Raw genomic sequence first — 19,577 nt, 5'->3', positions numbered from 1 at the left:
AACAGCCGAACCTAAGTTTTCACTGATTCTCTGTGGGGTTCTGGGACAGAGATATAAAGAACTAGGGTTGAAGATGGTAAAAGAAAAAAAAAAAAAAAGCTGACTCCTCCCTTTAGAGACCAAGGTCCCTCGGGACTGAACCTGGGGCATACACCTGGGGCAGAGCTCAAAGTCCCATTACACAAAGGATGAGTGCACCTGCCCTGCTGGGCCCTGGAGCAGTTCTGTGTTGATACATTTATTTTATTTCTTTTGGTGTTATTTCCAAGGAGTTGAAAAACTTGTTAGGCTTATGTAGGGACTGAGAGGATGAAGGAATGGCTAGTTTTTTTTTAAGTAGAGGCAGCATGATGCGGTGTATAGGATGACTCGGAGTCAGGATGATCCATCAATCCATTTATTAATAGCCTCCTGTGTGTCACGTGTTAAGCCCTGGGGATACAAAAAGAGAGGACAGTCCCAGCCCTCCAGGAATTTACGGTCTAAAGGAGGAGACACGCAAACAACGGGATACAAAGAAACTAAAAGCAGTTCGGGTGAGTGGGCGGCTGGGGAGGGCTGCCCGTAAAAGAGGGGACTTTAAGTGGGGTCCGCAGTCGGAGCGCGGAGGGCGAGCTTCCCAGGCTTGGGGACGGTCAGAGGAGATGCCCCGAGCCCGCAAGCTCAGCGTGTCCGGAGCCAGGACACTCGGGTCCGCAGTCTTGCAGAACGGGGAGTGGCTGTGTGATCCAGGCTGGTCACTTAACGTCTCTGTGCCTGCGATGCCCCCTCTGCAAACCGAGGGGCGGTTCTAGCTTGAACTTTAGGAACTGATAATAATAATAAGGAAATTAAGGACCCTGTGCCACACTGGGGTGGAGACCTGGGGATTTTCTGCTTTATTTCACAAGACTTTTGCACGTGCCCAGCTTACGATCTCTTGGAGGGTTTCTTTACCTCGCCCCAGCCGCCTGGGACTCGCAGGGGTAGGAGAAAACCACTCCCCGAGCAGAACCTGCAAAAGCCCTTCGAACTGGGGGAATTTCCTCAGTGCGCCTGCGCATACAGGCGGCGGTCACATCAGCTGCGCTTCCTCTTGCTCGCTGCAGGGGGAGCTGCGAAATAATTCACGACCCGCTTTCTCCCTCCGCGCCTCCTCCCTCTGTTGTCCCGCACTACGGGCAAATGAAAAGAGCGGCCCGGGAGGCGGGATCGGGGCGCTCTAGCCCTCGCTGAGCTCCTCTCGATTGCCTTTTGTCCTCCAGCCTCCCCCTTGGGAGGCCAGGCCCTGCGGCTGGGTTGCTAGGCGGAAACGAGGCGGCTACTGCGGCGGCTCGGGCGGGATAGACGGCGGGACTCCTGCCGGGAGGTTTGAAAAGCGGGTACGCCGGCGGGCCTAGGCTCCGCCCGGCCTTGCCGCCCCTGCGCTCCCTTCGCGGGCCCGGCTGGCCGAGCCTCCTCGGAGGGGGCGGGGGAGCAGAGCGGCGGCAACGGCCGAGCCGGCGGCTCCGGGAGGCGGGCCCGGGCCGGAGGGTCCCCCGGGAGAGGGCTGCCCTCGGGCTTAGGGACCGGGGTGTAGCCGGGGTCCTCCTTCTCGGGGCCTGTTCTTATTCGAGATCCTTCTCTCCCTCCTGGAACCAGCGGCAAAAATGGTGTCCAAGTCCGACCAGCTGTTGATCGTGGTCTCCATCCTGGAAGGTGAGCTGGCCTTCCCCCTCCCCGCCCCCACCCCGGCTCCTTGTTCCTGGGACAGCTGGCGGGGGCCGGGGGTGGGGGGTTGGGGGTGGTGACAGGGTCCTCCCCTCCCCCTCCTCACCTTCCGGGGCTCTTTAAAGGTTAAAGGGGCAGCGTGGGGCTGCGTGCGTGTACGTATCTATCTATCATCTATCCATAGATAGGTATATATATATATTATATATATATATATATATATACACACCTAAGTGTGTGTCGTGCTGTGCGCAGCCTTACTCAGAGTTTAGAAGCTTTGACACCAGCCATTAGAGCCCAGTCCCCAGGGTTCTCAGGAGCTCCGGGAGTTAGGTTTCCCCAGCACACCTGGCGGCGGTGATCAAAGCTCTTGAAGGGGTGCGAGGCTCGTCGCCCATGTCCCCCCGGGGCGCAGGTGCTGTTATTAGCTCCTTTCTAATGAGGGAAATTGTAGCAGGAGGAGCTTAGGGGACGTGCAACTGAAGCAAGTCAGTGTTGCCTGTGGCTGGATTGGAACTCAGTCATTAACTTGAATTGAATTTATTAAGCACCTAAGATCAATTGGAAATAAGGGGAAAGCTGTCTCAGACATTCCTGACTCCAGAACATGGGAACATCTCGCCCCCATGAAGAGGTTTTAATGAGTGGTGTCGAGTGTTGTATTATTTATGCGCTTTCTTTTCTGATCACAACGGACTCTTAAAGGCTCATTTTCTTCAACCCTGCCCTGTGTGTGTTAGGCATTGCAAAATGTAGACCTTGCTGGGCGGTTTGAGCTGTTAGTGGTGGGACCACTCCTCTTTTCCAGACTAGATGGAAAATTGGTAGATTTAAAAATATTTTTCTTGTGTATTTTATTTTTTTGGTAACTTACGAATGCTGTGTAGAACTTTTAAAAATTATGAGTGGAAGGACAGAAACATCCATGTTTCTGGAGAAAAAATGGAAACAAGAATTTCAAATCAAGAAAAAGTGAAAGGAAAAGATCAGTATCCAATTACAGAAGGTTAGATGATGGATAATCTTAACTGTGTGAAAAGGAGGGCATTGATTATTTAAAGTTAGGAAATGTACATCCTGTAAATTTTTTTTTGTCACTTGAAGCAACCAAGCTACTCAACATTTTCGTTGCTCATTGCTTTGCTAGGCACTGTAGGAGGTAGCTATGGATATGACTTCTAACCTTGTACATTTCAGGAAACAGCTAGCAAACTGGTTTGAAATAGAGTACTTAATGGAGAGTAATGTGAAATAAGATGGGAAAGGTCCAGGGTACCTAGGCACTACATGGTGAAGGACTTTAGACGCCTGTTTGGAGATCTTGTATTTTATAGTAGAGGTAATAGGGATCTACTGAAAAATGTTAAATGTGTTGGGGTGTGTGTGACATGGTGCAAACTGCTTTAGCAATATCCGTTTGGTAACTGTGGAAGATGGTTTGGTGAAAGAAGAAAGTGTAGTCAGGGAAACCAGTTATAACAATAATGCATTTGAGGGATGATGGAGAGTCTAAATTGTGATGAAAGTCTGACCCACAGTAGATCCTGTACAGTGATTGGATAAGGGGATTGAAGAGGTAAGAGTTAAGATTGACATCAAATATGGAAACCAACGAGGCTGAGTAGAAATGTTGTTGTCCTTTCAACAGAAATGGAGAAGTTTGGTTGATGGGATTGTTAGGGGAATAATTTTTATTTTTTTATTTTGCCTTTGTCCAGAAGACATCTGGTATTGGTAATATGTTATTGGAGTTCAAGAGAAAAATAAGGCTTGGGTATCTGTATTTTTATCTGTAGAGAGATGATAGACCCATGAAATCTAGTGAGTATGGAAATCAAAAAGAGGAGGGCCCACAACAGAATCTTACAGGACATAGTAGTGGGACCAGGAAAATGTTTCAGTGAAGGACTAGTCAGGAGAATGAAGGACAATGTGACAGAACTCAAGGCAGAAAAAAGTGCTCAGTGGAAAGTGTATTTGGACAGTGTTGAAAGCTGAAGAGAGCTCATTAAAGATATGAGGACTGAGAAAAGGGCATTGGGTTTAGTAGTTTAAAGCTTGTAGAGTTTCAGGAAAGTCAGGAAGCCTGATCGAATGAATTAATATTTGAATGAGAACAACATTTATTGAGCATGTAATCATATTTAAAGTACTGTGCTTAGTACTGGAGATAGACAGAAAAGTAAGGCAGTCCCTGATCTCAAGGATCTCACATTCTGATGGTGAGATGACACGTATGGAAGGTTTTAGCTGACGGTCATATGGAAAGGTTCTATGAGCTGTAGGATGCAGAAGTGAAACAGGTCATTATTCAGTCTTGCAACTTGGGAGTTACCCTAGACTACTCATATAGGAGTCATCTTAGACTTCTCACTTTTGCAACCTCTCTGAAACCTCTTCTCTGACACTGTCACCACTCTTGGGTAGGCCTTACTTTGGGATTATGCAGTAATTTGCTGGTAGGTCAGTCTGCCTCAAGTTCTTTCCCATTCCAAACCATCTTCCTTTCAACCTTTAAAGTTATTTTCTTGATCCTCTCTCTCTCTCTGTCTCTGTCTCTCTCTCTGTCATGCACATATACACAAGTTGCCTCTCAGATCAAATAAAAAATGCTCTGTTTGCGTTTCAAAGCCCTTCATAATGTAGTCCCTTTTTTCTTTCTAATCTTACAACTTATTCTCCCATCCATACTCTTCAACCAAGTAATGCTGGCCTCTTGACTGTTCCATAGATAGTTAAGACACTGGGCTTCTGGCATTTTTCTCTGACTTTTCCCCATGCCTGGACTTCCTCCTCTACTTCTACTCCTGACTTCCCTGGCTTTCTTTGTCTCAGTTAAAGTCCCACTTGTCTAGGAAACCTTCCCCAGTCCCTCTTAATTCTAATGCCTTCTCCCTGTTAATCATTTCCTTTTTATCTTGCATATAACTTGCTTTTTTTCTATTGACATGTTGTTTCCCCCATTAGATTGTAAGCTCTTTGAAGACAGGGAGTATCGTTTGCTTTATTTTGTGTCTCTAATGCTTAGTGCCTGTCACATAATAGGTCCTTAATAAATGCTGAATGATTGATTGATAAATGCCTTTTTTAAAGGAATATGAGGAAATGGAGGCAGTTTTTTTATGAGTTTGATTTCAAAGTATCTGAAGCGACCAAGTGAGAAGCAGTATTTAGATGAGAGATCATTTTGGTGATTGCTGGATCAGTTAGGAAATGATTAATGTACAAAGTTGGATTTGAGTTGGACCATAGGTAAGATATTATGTGGCCAAGTAGACAAGTGAGAGGAGGACAGGGCAGCAAGGATATATTATCAAAATTTGCAGTGACCATGGTATCCTTATGGGACAGTGAGGGTCTACCTTGATTAGAGCAGAGGGTGTACATTTTAGAGTAATAGGAAGTGTTTGAATTGATAGCATGGAACCAGACTATGTAGCACGGTGAAACTGCTTGGAAGAGTTAAATTTGTTTCAGTGGAGAAATAGTCCATTCTAAGTTCTTGAGCAAGGGAGTGCCATGATGAAAATGATGTTTTAGGAAAATTAGCCAGGCTACAATTAGAGGCCAATATAGTAATACAGTAAGTAGTGAGGTAATAAAAACTTAGAATTTGAGTGCTAGCAGTGAGAATGGAAAAAGAAATGGTTTGAGAGAGGAATTGATAGAATTTCTTTAACTGATTTTTGATTTTTTTATGTAATGGTCAACATTTGTCTCATATAAAATAAAAGATTATAGATTCTTGCCATTTCTCATCTAATTTAAGGGAGAAAATGACTTTACCTTAATTATAAGGGGAAATTGAGGTTAAAGTAATTCTTCGGTCAGTTATCCTGTTAATTGTCTAACCCTTTACTTAGCTTTTTGCCATACTGTTAGGAAGGAGTTAATCTAATTTTCATGTAATATTGCCCTGCTCATGTTTAAATTTTAATTTGAAAAGGTTTGCAGAATTATTGCATATCAAATAAGTGCTTCCAGTTTATAGCATATTCAGAAATCTGTTAATCCTTTTATTTGAAGAAAGAATTGTTTATATGTAAACAAAATATTCATCTTTGTGAGAATTCAATACTGTCATCATTTTTCATATACCTTTATATTTTTATGAATTCTTGAAATTTAACATTGGCTAGCATGTGATTTTATGCATGTAAAATTAATATGTAGGCCTATGTTTTTGCAGGGCGTCATTTTCCTAAGCGTCCAAAACATATGCTTGTAATAGAAGCAAAGTTTGATGGAGAACAGTTGGCTACTGATCCTGTGGACCACACTGACCAACCAGAATTCGCCACTGAATTAGCTTGGGAAATAGATAGAAAAGCACTTCATCAGCACAGGTGACTGTTAATGCTCAGATCCAACTAAAATTGCTTTAACATTTTTGTTTTGTGTTTCTTTTCAGGCCTGCAAAAACAATATATTTAAACTTCCTTAATCGTATTTGTAATTAGCCATGACATATGAGATAACAGATATTTTGATTTTGTTATGAAGATATGCCTTAGATGAAATTAGACTATGGATTCATAAAATTTTAGAGCTGAGAGAGAAATTAGTGATATTCTAATCCAAGCTCTTTTTTTTTTTTACAAGAAAATGAAGCTGAGGAAAGTTGTGACTTGTTTAATGTATATTACTCAGATAATGTCTGAATTGAGAGTACCAGATCTCTTAATTCTCTGTCACTGTTTGATTACCATTAATTTGTTTTCTTGTCAGTCACCAAGTTTTTAAGTATCTATTGCGTACTAAACACTTTGCTAAATTAAAACAATTTCCTCTTAGAGGAATTTACATTCTAATTGGGGAGAATGCAAATATGTATATACATATATGTAATACAGGGTAATTTAGGAAGGAAGACCCTAGCATTTGTTGGAGGAGAGGGTGGTGGTGGTCTAGAAGGTGATGTTTGAACTGGATCTTGAAGAGGAGACTTCTGTGAGGAGGAGGTGAGGAGGGGGATCATTCCAGTGTGGATAAGGTCAGTACAAAAGCACAGAAGCAAGAGATGAAACCTCATGTAAATAACAAAGACAAGACCAGTTTTTCTAAGTGATAGAAGGTAGAATCATATTCTGTGAGGTTGGGTTGAAGCCTGATTATGGAGAGCTTTAAATCTAAATAGAGGAGTTACATTTTGTACTAGAGACAATAGAGAGCTATTGGAATTAATTTAAGTAGAGAAGTGACTTTGTCAGATTATATGTAAAATGTCCATCTTAGTCTGGATATATTATGTATAAGGGAGCAGAATGTTAAATAGGCATGAATATTTTTTATAAGCTGTCTTTCCCTTCCATAGAGGTATATGGGATATTTTGGGAAAGATGGCTGAATAAATGGTCATGACTAAACCCAGCTCCCTGTACCACTTCAAAGCCGTGACAAAGGTGCCATATAAAAAGATCAGCTGAAAAAGGGGATAATGGAAAGAAATCCTCACAGGAGAACTCACAGAATGAAAAAAATGAATAAACCTAAAAAAAGGGTCTGGTATGATGAATGAGGACTGGGAAGTTATAAAAACCTGAGGGAAAATCTCCAGAAGAAAAAAGAAAAGCTACACTCTACTCTGGAAAAGAAAAAGAACTTACCACAACAACCTCCAGAGTGGTGTAGAATTACACTGAGATGTAAGGGAAGAACTGGCATCTATAAGATTGGAAGTGAGCTTGCTGAAGGGAAAATTCAAGAAGAGGAACTTTGAGAATTGTCAATGTTGAAAAGACAGTGGGAAAAACCTCTGTAAAACATTTAACTTCCTGAGGAGCAGAATTAAATAGAATGGTAAAAAATGCTGAAATTGAAGATCAGATAAAAATTTTTAAAGTAGCAAAATGAAAGACTTTAGTTCTCAATGAACTAAAGCAACAGAACTAGGTGAGAAAAACTAAAAGTTATTCATCTCCCAGAAAAATACAAAGAGTTTGAATTCTATATTCTAGGAATTTGCGTAGGAAAATTGCCTGAAAGTGTTGGGAGCAAAGGGGCTAATTCCAATTTGACAGAATCTAGAGAATGCCAACAGAGAGGAGCTTCAAACTTCACCCATCCTGAAAATTACTCACCGAATTATAGAGTTTTAATGACAGAAAATTTCATTCAGCCCGAGGGAAGGTATCAGAAGGCACCAACTCTAATTGCATAGTACTAATCTGCATAGTACTAAATGAAATAAAAAGAATTGTGGTTTAGTGGGTAGAGTTAGGAAGATCCTGAGTTTATAGATTTAGAACTAGATAGTGATATGAGATTTAAACTAGAAGGGATCCTAAGAGACATTGTATATGTTCTCTCCTTTTACAAATAAGGAGCTGGGACAGCTAGGTGGTGTAGTGGATAGAGCACCAGTGCAGCAGTCAGGAGGACCTGAGTTCAAATCTCACCCCAGACACTTGACACTCACTAGCAGTGTGACCTTGGGCAAGTCACTTAACCCCAATTGCCTCATCCTGGGTCATCTCCAGTCATCCTGATGAATATCTGGTCACTGGATTCAGATGGCTCTGGAGGAGAAGTGAGGCTGGTGACCTGCACAGCCCTCCCTCCCTCAAAACAAAGTCAAGTGCAAGTCATGTCATCATTTCTCTGATGGCATGGTCTTCTTTGGCAATGAAGGACAAACACACAGCACATAAGGAACTGAGACCCAGAGAGGTTAAGTAAGTTGCCCAGGGTCACAAAGATATTGAGTGTGAGGCAGGATTTGAATTGGCATGGAATTCTGGTTTTCATATGGAAAAATCACTTTTTTTGTTTCTTCATTTGTTAAATGTAATAATACCTATTACCTTCCCCTGGGTTGGCTGTGAGTTTCAAATTAGATAACTGTTTTTAAAATGTTGTTCAATTTTTAAATTGTATTTAAAGTATTTAAAGCTTACGACAACTTGTGTAAATATCTGTTTTATTATGTTCTGTTGAAAAGAAAATGTGCTTTTTAGAATTTTTAACAAGCTTAACTTAGCAAAGGCTTTTTTATATCCACTTATGTAATCACTGTTTTTATTACTAACATGACTACACCAAGAATTTTATTGTTAAGTCATCCTTGCATTCATTGTATTAAAATTCAGCTTAGTCAGTAATGAATATTTTTTTGGATGTATTGCATTAGTCTGTGTTAGTATTGTAGTTATTTTTTTTTATTGGGATGCATCAGTAATGCTGGTTTATAGTTCAAAGCATCCTGGAATTATAGATTTAAATTTGGAAAAAGCCTTAAAGGCCATCTGAGCAACTCCTCATTTTTTCAGATAAGAAGACTGATTTTTAAAGTGTTTAAAGGACCTGCCCAAAGTCACATAGGCAGACAGAACCCAAAACCTTTTCTACTTTAGCCTTCCTTAGTTTAGCAGCTAGTAGAACATAGAGTTCTTTCTTTCTGTCTTTGAAAACAGTTTATGAAATAAAGGTAAGAAAAAACTCTTTACTTAAACATTTATGAAGTTTCTACTATGTGCCAAATTGATGAGATCAACAGGAAAGTAGACTGGTGGAAAATTGGTTTTGATTACTGCCTTATATACTGTCCCACAATAAATTCTAAATTAGTAACCTCGTGAAATATACGGTATCTAAGCAGTTGCCAAATCTTTTGTTTTTCCACAAAATCTCTTGGATATATCCCATCCTCTTCACTCATACAACGACTGACCTAATTCACACTTCCACTATATTTTTCCTGAATTAGAGTGGCCCCTAGTTAGTCTTCCTGCCTCAGTTCTCTAGTCTCCAAAAGCTGCAAAGATTTTCTTAAAGCATGTCTGCCCATGTGATCACCTCATACCCCCTCTTTTCTGATCCATCAACTCTGTTGGCTCCCTATTACTTCTAAGATCAAAAATAAACTCCTCCGTTTACTGTTTAAAGTTCTTTGCAATGTGATCTTTTCAATTTTTCTAGTCTTTTAAAAACATTATCCATGGTCCAGACAGTTTGATGTCTTTCCCACAAACAGTGCTTCATCTCCCACCTTGGGCTCTGGTGCTCTTCACCTTCACCTCTTAGAAACCCTGGATTGTTTCAGGACTTAGCTCAAGGCCACGGTGTGCGGGAGGCCATTCTCAGCCCCTCCAGCTTCTTGTGCCTTCCTTACCAAGGCTTTTTTTTATCCACTCTTTTTATTTTATTTATTTATTTATTTTCTTTATTTCTTTATTTCTTTAACTTTTAACATTCATTTTCACAAAATTTTGGGTTCCAAATTTTCTCCCCTTTTGTCCCCTCCCCCTACCCCAAAACACCGAGCGTTCTAATTGCCCCTATCTGCCAATCTCCCCTCTCTTCTATCTATCATCCCTCTCTGCCCTTGTCTCCATCCTATACCCCTTTACCTGTATTTCTTATTTCCTAGTGGCAAGAACAGTACTCGACAGTTGTTCGTAAAACTTTGAGTTTCAACTTCTCTTCCTCCCTCCCTCCCCACCCCTTCGCTTTGGAAGGCAAGCAATTCAATATAGGCCAAATCTGTGTAGTTTTGCAAATGACTTCCATAATAGTAGTGTTATGTAAGAACTAATTATATTTCCCTCCATCCTATCCTGTCCCCCATTACTTCTGTTTTCTCTTTTGATCCTGTCTCTCCCCATGAGTGTTGACCTCAAATTGCTCCCTCCTCCCCATGCCCTCCCTTCCATCATTCCCCCCACCCTGCTTATCCCATTATCCCCCACTTTCCTGTATTGTAAGATAGGTTTTCATGCCAAAATGAGTGTGCATTTTATTCCTTCCTTTAGTGGAATGTGATGAGAGTAAACTTCATGTTTTTCTCTCCCCTCCCCTCTTTATCCCTCCACTAATAAGTCTTTTGCTTGCCTCTTTTATGAGAGATAATTTGCCCCATTCCATTTCTCCCTTTCTCCTCCCAATATATTTCTCTCTCACTACTTGATTTCATTTTTTTAAGATATGATCCCATCCTCTTCAATTCACTCTGCGCACTCTGTCTCTATGTGTGTGTACGTGTGCGTGTGCATGTGTGTGTGTATAATGCCACCCAGTACCCAGATACTGAATAGTTTCAAGAGTTACAAATATTTCTTTCCATGTAGGAATGTAAACAGTTCAGCTTTAGTAAAGTCCCTTATGACTTCTCTTTGCTATTTACCTTTTCATGCTTCTCTTCATTCTTGTGTTTGAAAGTCAGATTTTCTTTTCAGCTCTGGTCTTTTCATCAAGAATGCTTGAAAGTCCTCTATTTCATTGAAAGACCAATTTTTCCCCTGAAGTATTATACTCAGTTTTGCTGGGTAGGTGATTCTTGGTTTTAGTCCTAGTTCCTCTGACTTCTGGAATATCATATTCCATGCCTTTCGATCCCTTAATGTAGAAGCTGCTAGATCTTATGTTATCCTGATTGTATTTCCACAATACTTGAATTGTTTCTTTCTAGTTGAATGCAATATTTTCTCCTTGACCTGGGAACTCTGGAATTTGGCCACAATGTTCCTAGGAGTTTCTCTTTTTGGATCTCTTTCAGGCAGTGATCTGTGGATTCCTTGAATACTTATTTTTCCCTCTGGTTCTAGAATCTCAGGGCAGTTTTCCTTGATAATTTCATGAAAGATGATGTCTAGGCTCTTTTTTTGATCATGGCTTTCAGGTAGGCCCATCATTTTTAAATTGTCTCTCCTGGATCTATTTTCCAGGTCAGTTGTTTTTCCAATGAGATATTTCACATTATCTTCCATTTTTTCATTCTTTTGGTTTTGTTTTGTGATTTCTTGCTTTCTCATAAAGTCATTAGCCTCCATCTGTTCCATTTTAATTTTGAAAGAAGTATTTTCTTCATTGAGCTTTTGAATCTCCTTTTCCATTTGGCTAATTCTGCTTTTGAAAGCATTCTTCTCCTCATTGGCTTTTTGAACCTCTTTTGCCAATTGAGTTAGCCTATTTTTCAAGGTGTTATTTTCTTCAGCATTTTTTGGGTCTCCTTTAGCAGGGTGTTTACTTGTTTTTCATGCTTTGCTTGCATGTCACTCGTTTCTCTTCCCAGTTTTTCTTTCACCTCTCTAACTTGATTTTCAAAATCCTTTTTGAGCTCTTCCATGGCCTGAGCCCATTGAGTGGTCTGGGATACAGAAGCCTTGACTTCTGTGTCTTTCCCTGATGGTAAGCATTGTTCTTCCTCATCAGAAAGGAAGGGAGGAAATGCCTGTTCACCAAGAAAGTAACCTTCTATAGTCTTATTTTTTTTCCCTTTTCTAGGCATTTTCCCAGCCAGTGACTTGACTTCTGACTGTCCTCTCCACCCCCACCTCGCCTCCAGATCCGCCCAGCCAGCACTTGGGGTCTGAGATTCAAATGCTGCTTCCCAGCTTCAGGGCTTTGGGCGGGGGCAGGGCTGCTATTCAGTGTGAGATCAAGTTCAGGTGCTCAGGTCAGGGCAGGGCCACCTCATGGGCTCAGTTCCCTCAGGGGGTTTATGCAGAAACCTTCAACAATGGATCCCAGCTCCTGCCTGCTTGGGGAGCCCTGGTCTGCTCCTGCCTCTGCTGCTGCCTCCCTGGGGGACCTGAGTTATGGGGGCACCCCACTCCCCTCTCGACCCGCCAAAGAGACCCTTTCACCGACCCCCATCACCTGTGGGTGGCGGACCCACGCAACCGCTGGAGATTCCATCCCTGAAGCCTACTCAGATCCTTTTCGGCGCCGGCGAGGCAGGGTTGGGCTCTGCTCCGGGTCCGGGGCGTGAGGGACCTTTTGCGAGAGGTTTTCAGGCTCTCTGGAGCAGAAATCTCCTCCGCTCCATTGTTCTGTGGCTTCTGCTGCTCCAGAATTCACCGGTGGTTCTTTTTTTACAGATATTTTGTGGGCAGTGGGTTCGGAGGTAGCGTGTGTGCGACTTTCTACTCCGCCATCTTGGCTCCGCCCCTTTTATCCACTCTTTTACGTATCTTGTATATTACCTATTTATGGACACTTTGACTTGCCTGTGAACTCCTTGGGGGCAAAAACTGTTTTAACTTTTTATTTGTATCTACTTAGCGCTTAATAAGTTTGTTTTGATTGATTGATATATAGTTGTCATTATTATTAATTATTATTATTATTATTATTCCCTGATGTTACTTGCAACTAAGAAAAAGCATGTAGTTGTCATATTTGATCTTTTGTGCTGTTTCAAGAATAAGGAGGTGATAGTCCTCTTGTATTCTGCCTTTCATCACTGGAGCTTTGTGTTCTGTTCTGGGCACCACATTTTGGGAATGAAGAAGCATCCAGATGACAATCAGAGCAGTAAAGGGCCTTGAGTTTATGTCGTATGAGGTTCGTTTGAAGCAGCGTGGTGTGTTCAACCTGGAGAAGAGCTTCGGTGATGCTTAAATTTAAGTATTTGAAAGGCTGCATATGGAAGAGGAATTGGACGTTTTCTGACTTCAGGGGACAGGACTAAGTCTAAATTGGCCATTGAAATCCTTTCATACTCAGAAATTCTGTGAAGATAACCACCTAGACACTAGAACTAACATTGAAAGGATTGCCAACAGTGTGATTTAGAACGTAGCCAATCTGTAAGTATTATAGTGATATTCATTGCAACTTTGCCCAGCTGGACATGTGGACAGAATGGATAGACAATAGACAACTGTTACCTGAAGTGGAAAAAATTTGATTAGCATGGATAGAAAGCATCACTTAAGGAATTACTGAATCATTGCTCCAAGTTGTGTGCCATAGTGGTGGAATACTGAGATTTAGATATGGAAAACAGACCACTAAGTAAAAAAGAGGTGGTTATCCATGAAGAATTTGAGTTGTAATTGTAAGAATATCGGTACATGAGATCCACAAAGTAATAGCAAAAATAACTTTATTAAAGGTGTTGAAAGTTAAATGGGTAAGCTTATTACTCTAGTTGCTAGTGGGGAAGCCTCGGATAGCTCCCTGAGATATGACTGCCTTCGCAGGAAAATTGTAGCATTAATGGCTTGATCTGAATATAGGCTTCATCAAGCCAACTAGGACACCTAGTACCTGTTATTTAACCCACCCTTAGATGTTCTAGCTAGAGAGTCAGTTATCACTTTTAGTGTTCCAAGAAAGTTCATGTTTATAGTTATTGCATATAGTTCTTGTTGGCTGGGTTCAAACAGTGTTTTCAGAGATTTTGGATAAAAAATATATCAGTTTCCCTGCTGTGGTCCACTGGAGCTGTGAGCTTGTCAACCCTCTTGGAAATACATTTTAAATTTATGTAAGAAAAATTATAAAATTCTGTATACCTCTTGACTCAGAGATCCCACTATTGAGTTTATTAATACCCAACTTCTTGTTAACAGTGACAAAAAGGAAAAAGATCTTATTTGTTTGAAAATATTTATATAACCGCTGTTTGTAATACTAAAATTTAGAAATAAACTGTCTGACCAAAAATTGAGGAATGGTTGAGCAAAGAATAATGTGAAGACCTGTAGAAAGTGATAAGAATAAACCAGAAGAGTAATGTAAAAATTATACAACCCTATAAATGAAGCCTTTTTTGCTTTAGATTGTACATTTTGAAGTTTCATTATGAATATATTGTGAGTTCTCACAAGTACATTGTGAGTTTCAGCTGATGTATTGAAACAAAATTCATCTTTATCCCCCAAAAATATATAGACAGTAATGATAATTTTATTCATTTGATATAGCTAATAAAAATGGTAACTTATTTGGTGAGTGGACTAGTGGATGTTTTATAACCTTTTATGTTGTGGAAGCAAAATAAATGTTAACCAATAATTTGTAACTTTAATTTTTTATACAAATCTGTTATATGTTATAGGTTACAGCGCACACCTATCAAGCTCCAGTGTTTTGCTTTGGATTCTTTATCTACAGCTAAAGAATTCATTGGGTACATTGTTCTAGACTTAAGAACTGCCCAAGAAACAAAGCAGGTATTGCTCTTTAAAAAAATTTTTTTTTAAAATACACTAGAACATCAACAAATATGAGCATTATTTTATATGTATAGAACTGAAAACAGAGGATTTTATTTGAAACACATAATGTGGTTTGCTTTTTAAAAAAGGTATATATAAAATATAACAGTTTGAAATGTTTCAGTATTTCTCTGCTTGTCTGTCTACTTCTGAACTTCTGTCAGGTATAATTACTATTTATGAAATAATTAATAACACTTGCTTTATCTATAGGAAATATCATTGTCACTTTTTAAATGGGAATAAATGTAGAAATAGGTTGGTTAATGAGTATTACCCCAGACAGATCCCATGTCCTGAATTCAGCTGCATTTCACTCCTTCTTTCTTAAATTGTCCAAATCTTTTTTGTTGTTATTTTCCAGTTAAACTGTTGTATGCGAGACACTCTGTTGCTATGCGCCAAAAATACAAAGACAAAATTAAACAGTCCCTGTCCTTAAGGAAGTTACAGTTTATCTGAGGAATGTAACCTGTATTCTGATAAACAAATATATATGCAGAAAGATCCCCGTCAGTTTAGACCTGGCTGTCTGAGCAGGTGATTTGGAAGTAGAACTTTCCCAGAGTCAGATGCAAACCATTCATTCAGCTTGCCAGTTACTTTCTTTAAAAAGATTGTTTTTATTGAGCTTTTGCTTTTATGACCTTCATTTCTGCATATATTCCTCCACTCTACACAGTAATCTGACCCTTCCATCAAAGATTTAAAGAGAAAAGAAAAAACAGTCTAGCAAAACCAGTCAACACATCAGTCATATTAAAGTGTTTCACACTGTAAAAGGATTGAATATACATGTTCTCAGCTCTTCTCTTAAGCCAAATTTGGTCACATAATCTGTATTGATTTTCTTAGTCTTACTCTTTTCATATACATCCTTGTTCTGTATCATTTATACCCTTGTAGTCATTGTACATCAGTGGTTTGTATTGTTTTGTACTGCTTACTTCATTCCATATCAGTTTACATTTGTTTTTTCTTGCTTTTTAAAAATTCTTCATATTTATTGCTTCTTACAGTCTAGTAATATGCCATAATTTGTTTAGTCATTCATCAATCAGAGCATTGGCATTGTTTCCAACGTTTCCTCCACATTAAATGCTGCTTTATTTTGACTGTTTCTGTCCCTAATTTCCTTAGAGTATGTGACCTCATGAGATTTCTGCTTCTTTTATTCCCTTTTTATCTGTAAAGACCTGTTATGCTCTCAGTATTCATTATAAAATGCTTCTTTTCCACCCTGAAGCTTTTTCTTCTCCTCCAGAGAATTTGTATTTCTGAGATTTTTCATCCTTGGTATATCTTCTTTTTAGACTTAAACCCTTGGTGTTTTAGACCTAACAGGGCCCTTAGACATCCCTAATCCAACATTCCTGACTTCACAAGTGAGTTGGGGTGAAATCACAGCCTTTTGAAAGTCACATAGCTGTTTAGCTGTGATGAAAACTCAGGTGTCCTAGAGCTCAAAGACTCTTTATGGTCCACTATGTTGCTACTAGTATGATATTTTTAAAATACTCCCTTTACAAAGAACTTTAAGAAAGTGTTTTTCCCACAATGTCCCTGAGAGGTTTATAGTTTATTATTGTTATTCCAATTTTACAAATGAGGAAACTGAGACTCAAAGAGGTGAAGTGACTTGCTAATGTCAGGCAGCAAAGAAACATCATAGGTGGGATTTTAATTGAAGACTTTCTGACCCCAAGTCTAGCATTCTTTATGTTGTGTCATGTTGCCTTCTTATCATTTAATTTTTCCCTAACATTTTTGTCAGAGTACCCTTTTTTAAAAGTGAAAAGCTGACACATATTTCCTGTTTCCCCTCTCTTATTCCAGTATCTATAAAATAATTTTAAAGAATTAATTTCAGTTTTCTTTAGATTGCTTCTTTCATTATAATTCTGGGAAGAAAAGTACCTAGTTGGCCCCCTAAGCTCAACATGCTTGATACAGAATTTAACTGTTTCCCCTAAATCTCTCCCTCTCAATTTTTCTGTTTCCGTTCTGGGAACTGGGATCCTGTCAGTGACCCAAGTTCTCACTGTTGGACTCAGCTTTGACTCTTCCTTTCCTTTACTCCATCTATCCGATTGGTTGCTGTGTTCTTTACTCACCCCTGCCCCGCCCCATTCTGTGCTTTTATTTTACACACATCCACCACCCTATTGCAGTCCTATCCCCTCCCACCGGGACTCATCTAGTCTTTTAGTTGCTCTCCTTCTTCCTGTTCCATCTCCCTTCTCTTTGGCTTGCGTGCCAAAATGATCCTGTAAAACACAGGTCTGATTGTGGAACTTCACTGTCCAAACACTTCAGCAGTCCCCTGTTACCTTTAAGATACAATATAGACTCTTCAGCCTTAGCATTTCAAACCCTTTACAATCTAGCTTACGCCTTCTAGATGAATTTCACATCTCTCTTCTTTCTTCACTTTGCATTTCAGCCACCTTGACCTGCTGTCTCACCTCTCCACTATTTTCTCATCTGGTCATTCCCATCTCATTTCTGTGCCTTTACGTAGACTTCCCCAGACTTGGGTTTCATTGCCCTTTCACTTTCCATCTTAGAATCCTTAGCTTTTTTCAGGGCTCAGCTCAACTCTTACTCAAACTCTTTCTTAATTATCCCACTTGTTATTCTTCTTTCCTTGTCTTCAGAATGAATGGATTAGACCAGGTGACTGTTATGATTCCTTCTGACTCTAAATCTGATCCTAGGATCTTTAGATTATATTTACTCCTCCATATACATATTGTTTTCTCCCATTAGAAAATAACCTTGAGGGCTGGGACTGTTTCATGTTTTGTCTTTGTATCCTCTGTGCCTAGCACAGTGCCTTTCATGTAATAAACATATGAGAGCCTTTTGCAACAATTTAAATTTTTTCATATATTGAGGGCAGCAATTGATACAAATGGGAAATTACGTAGCAAAGTGAAACCCATAAGAAGTTATTTGTGGGATATTCAGATTTTGCTTACTTTTATTAGTTAGAAAAGTAGGAAAATTCAGCAGAGTTTGTCCATCTGGAAGGGATTTGCAACTTGCTGGAGTTTATTACTGTATATTGACACTTGACTACTTCAGTGGATCTATAATGTTAATCAGAAAACATTTATTCTGTACTTACTATGTACTGGCCCATCCATAGCTCCTTTAATGGGAAGTCCTTCCAGTAGGATAGCAGCCTTCCTCTAGCTTGATGTACACAGGTACCAGTTCAGCATGTAGGTTGTCTTTTATATCTGTGACTAGCCTGCCTTTTTTTGTAGTCATACTTCTTTTGGGTGATAGATTTTACACCTTGTTGTGTGCTCAGGGCCCACCATATACCTCTCCATTATTCTTTATATGATGTTCCTGTTAGATTTTTGTGAAGAATATGGCATTCCATGATTCACATCTGTATAACAACATAACCAGAACATTTCTTCTAAAAAGGTGGAATTTTGTTTCTTGGAGAAACTTGGGGAGGGGTAATTGAAAGTGCTGCTTCAATTTACCAGTGCAGTGTGGCTCACTGTTTTCATTTTAATCGGTTCTGGGACCAGCTTATTTATCTGCTGTTGCTGACCTAGATATTCTTACTGGTCAACCAAGTCTATAAGCTGTCCATTTCCCTACATTTTAGTCTGGACAACCAGCAATCTCCATTGATTTGATTTATGTGGATGAAGAGCTGACCTGTGTAAGTAATGGCTGAATTCCTGAGAGTTAATATGGGCCTCATTTAAGTATTTGAGGGCTTGGAACAATCAGTACTGTACCATCTGCAAATAGGAGTATATGGAGGACTTCACTACCTATTGAGAATCCCTCTTCCTTTGACAATGGCTTGCATCTTTGGTGAGCATATATTTCTTATATGCCTTACCTTACTTGATGCCGGTAATCTGGATTGTCCTATCTTTGTTTTTGTTTTTTTCAAGGCATATTGTATGATATGAGTAGGAGAAATAATAGCTACCATTTATATAGCACTTACTGTGTGCTAGGCTCTATGCTAGTTACTGAACAGTTTTTATCCCATTTGAATCCTTACTGAGGTGTAGAGGTTAAGAGACTTGCCCAGGGTCACACAAATAGTAAGTCTGAGCCTGAATTTGAACTCAGGTCTTCCTGACTCGTGGTCCTGTACTCTTCTATCCCCTGCACCACCTAGCTACTCCTAAATGAAATGCTATTTGAAACTAGTTTTTGGCTTCCTTTAGCCTTTCTGAACTCTTTTTTATAATTGGCAGTCAGTGAGCACTTTGGGATCTGGTATGGCACACAGTTTTGAAGCTGTAAAGATATATTCTACTGTAGAATGTCATTTGCAGAAGCCTTTCTGTATACATCTAAAATTTTTTCAAAGATGCCTTTGATACATATGTAAATTATTTAAGTAGTTTTGTAGAGATCAGAAAGTTGTTATTGCTATGCTCACAAATTCTCCCCCCCTTTTCTGGTAGTAACTGTTTATTTCCAATTTTAGGTATTTTTCTCTTGAAGATAGCTTGAGCTTTAAACCCTTGGTGTCTTAAAGATTGCCTTGTTTCCAGCAGCTTCCTCTTCTTTCATTCTTTGTGGTTTTGAACACTGTTTTTCACTATTTTGTAAGGCAGCATTGGTTATGACCTTCCATCATCCTCCTTAAGATTTTGCAAATATATTTATATTATACATTACTATTACCTTTGACTGCCATAATCTCTCCATTTAACAAAGAAGTGTCAAGTATTTGCTGTCTGAGGCAGTGTCCTAGTAGAACGTAAGCTCCTTGAGGTGAGGGACTGTTTTTGATTTTTTTGTATTCTCTTACTGTACACCTAGAACAGTGCCTTGAACCTAGTGGGTGCTTAGTAAATAGTTATTGAAGTTCTAGGCTCTTTTATGCTCCTTACTTTGATAATTTTTTTACATTGATTAAGCTTATATAGTAAATAGTGGTAATCTATGTCA

General features: G+C 39.7%; 1 protein-coding gene across 7 annotated transcripts in view; it reads left to right on the top strand.

Annotated features, from left to right (window-relative positions):
* The first annotated feature begins 401 nt into the window (after positions 1–401).
* CEP120 (centrosomal protein 120) overlaps positions 402–19,577 on the top strand; it is a 104,741-nt gene continuing 85,565 nt past the window's right edge. Inside the window, exons 1-4 of one of the 7 annotated variants that reach the window (XM_072597175.1) lie at positions 402–536; positions 1,621–1,677; positions 5,879–6,035; positions 14,474–14,588. In XM_072597175.1, coding sequence (XP_072453276.1) covers positions 1,629–1,677; positions 5,879–6,035; positions 14,474–14,588 — 321 coding nt within the window. In that variant the 5' untranslated portion in view covers positions 402–536; positions 1,621–1,628. Of the gene's footprint in view, positions 537–576; positions 1,362–1,620; positions 1,678–2,006; positions 3,424–3,448; positions 3,511–5,878; positions 6,036–12,917; positions 13,218–14,473; positions 14,589–19,577 lie in introns of those variants that run through there. The other 6 variants (XM_072597173.1, XM_072597176.1, XM_072597174.1 and 3 more) reach the window with 6 other exon arrangements.

This window comes from Notamacropus eugenii, chromosome 3, assembly GCF_028372415.1.
Source record: "Notamacropus eugenii isolate mMacEug1 chromosome 3, mMacEug1.pri_v2, whole genome shotgun sequence".
Lineage (NCBI taxonomy): Eukaryota > Metazoa > Chordata > Mammalia > Diprotodontia > Macropodidae > Notamacropus > Notamacropus eugenii.
Note: the sequence above shows the minus strand (reverse complement) of the source record. Positions and strands in the feature narration are given on the sequence as shown.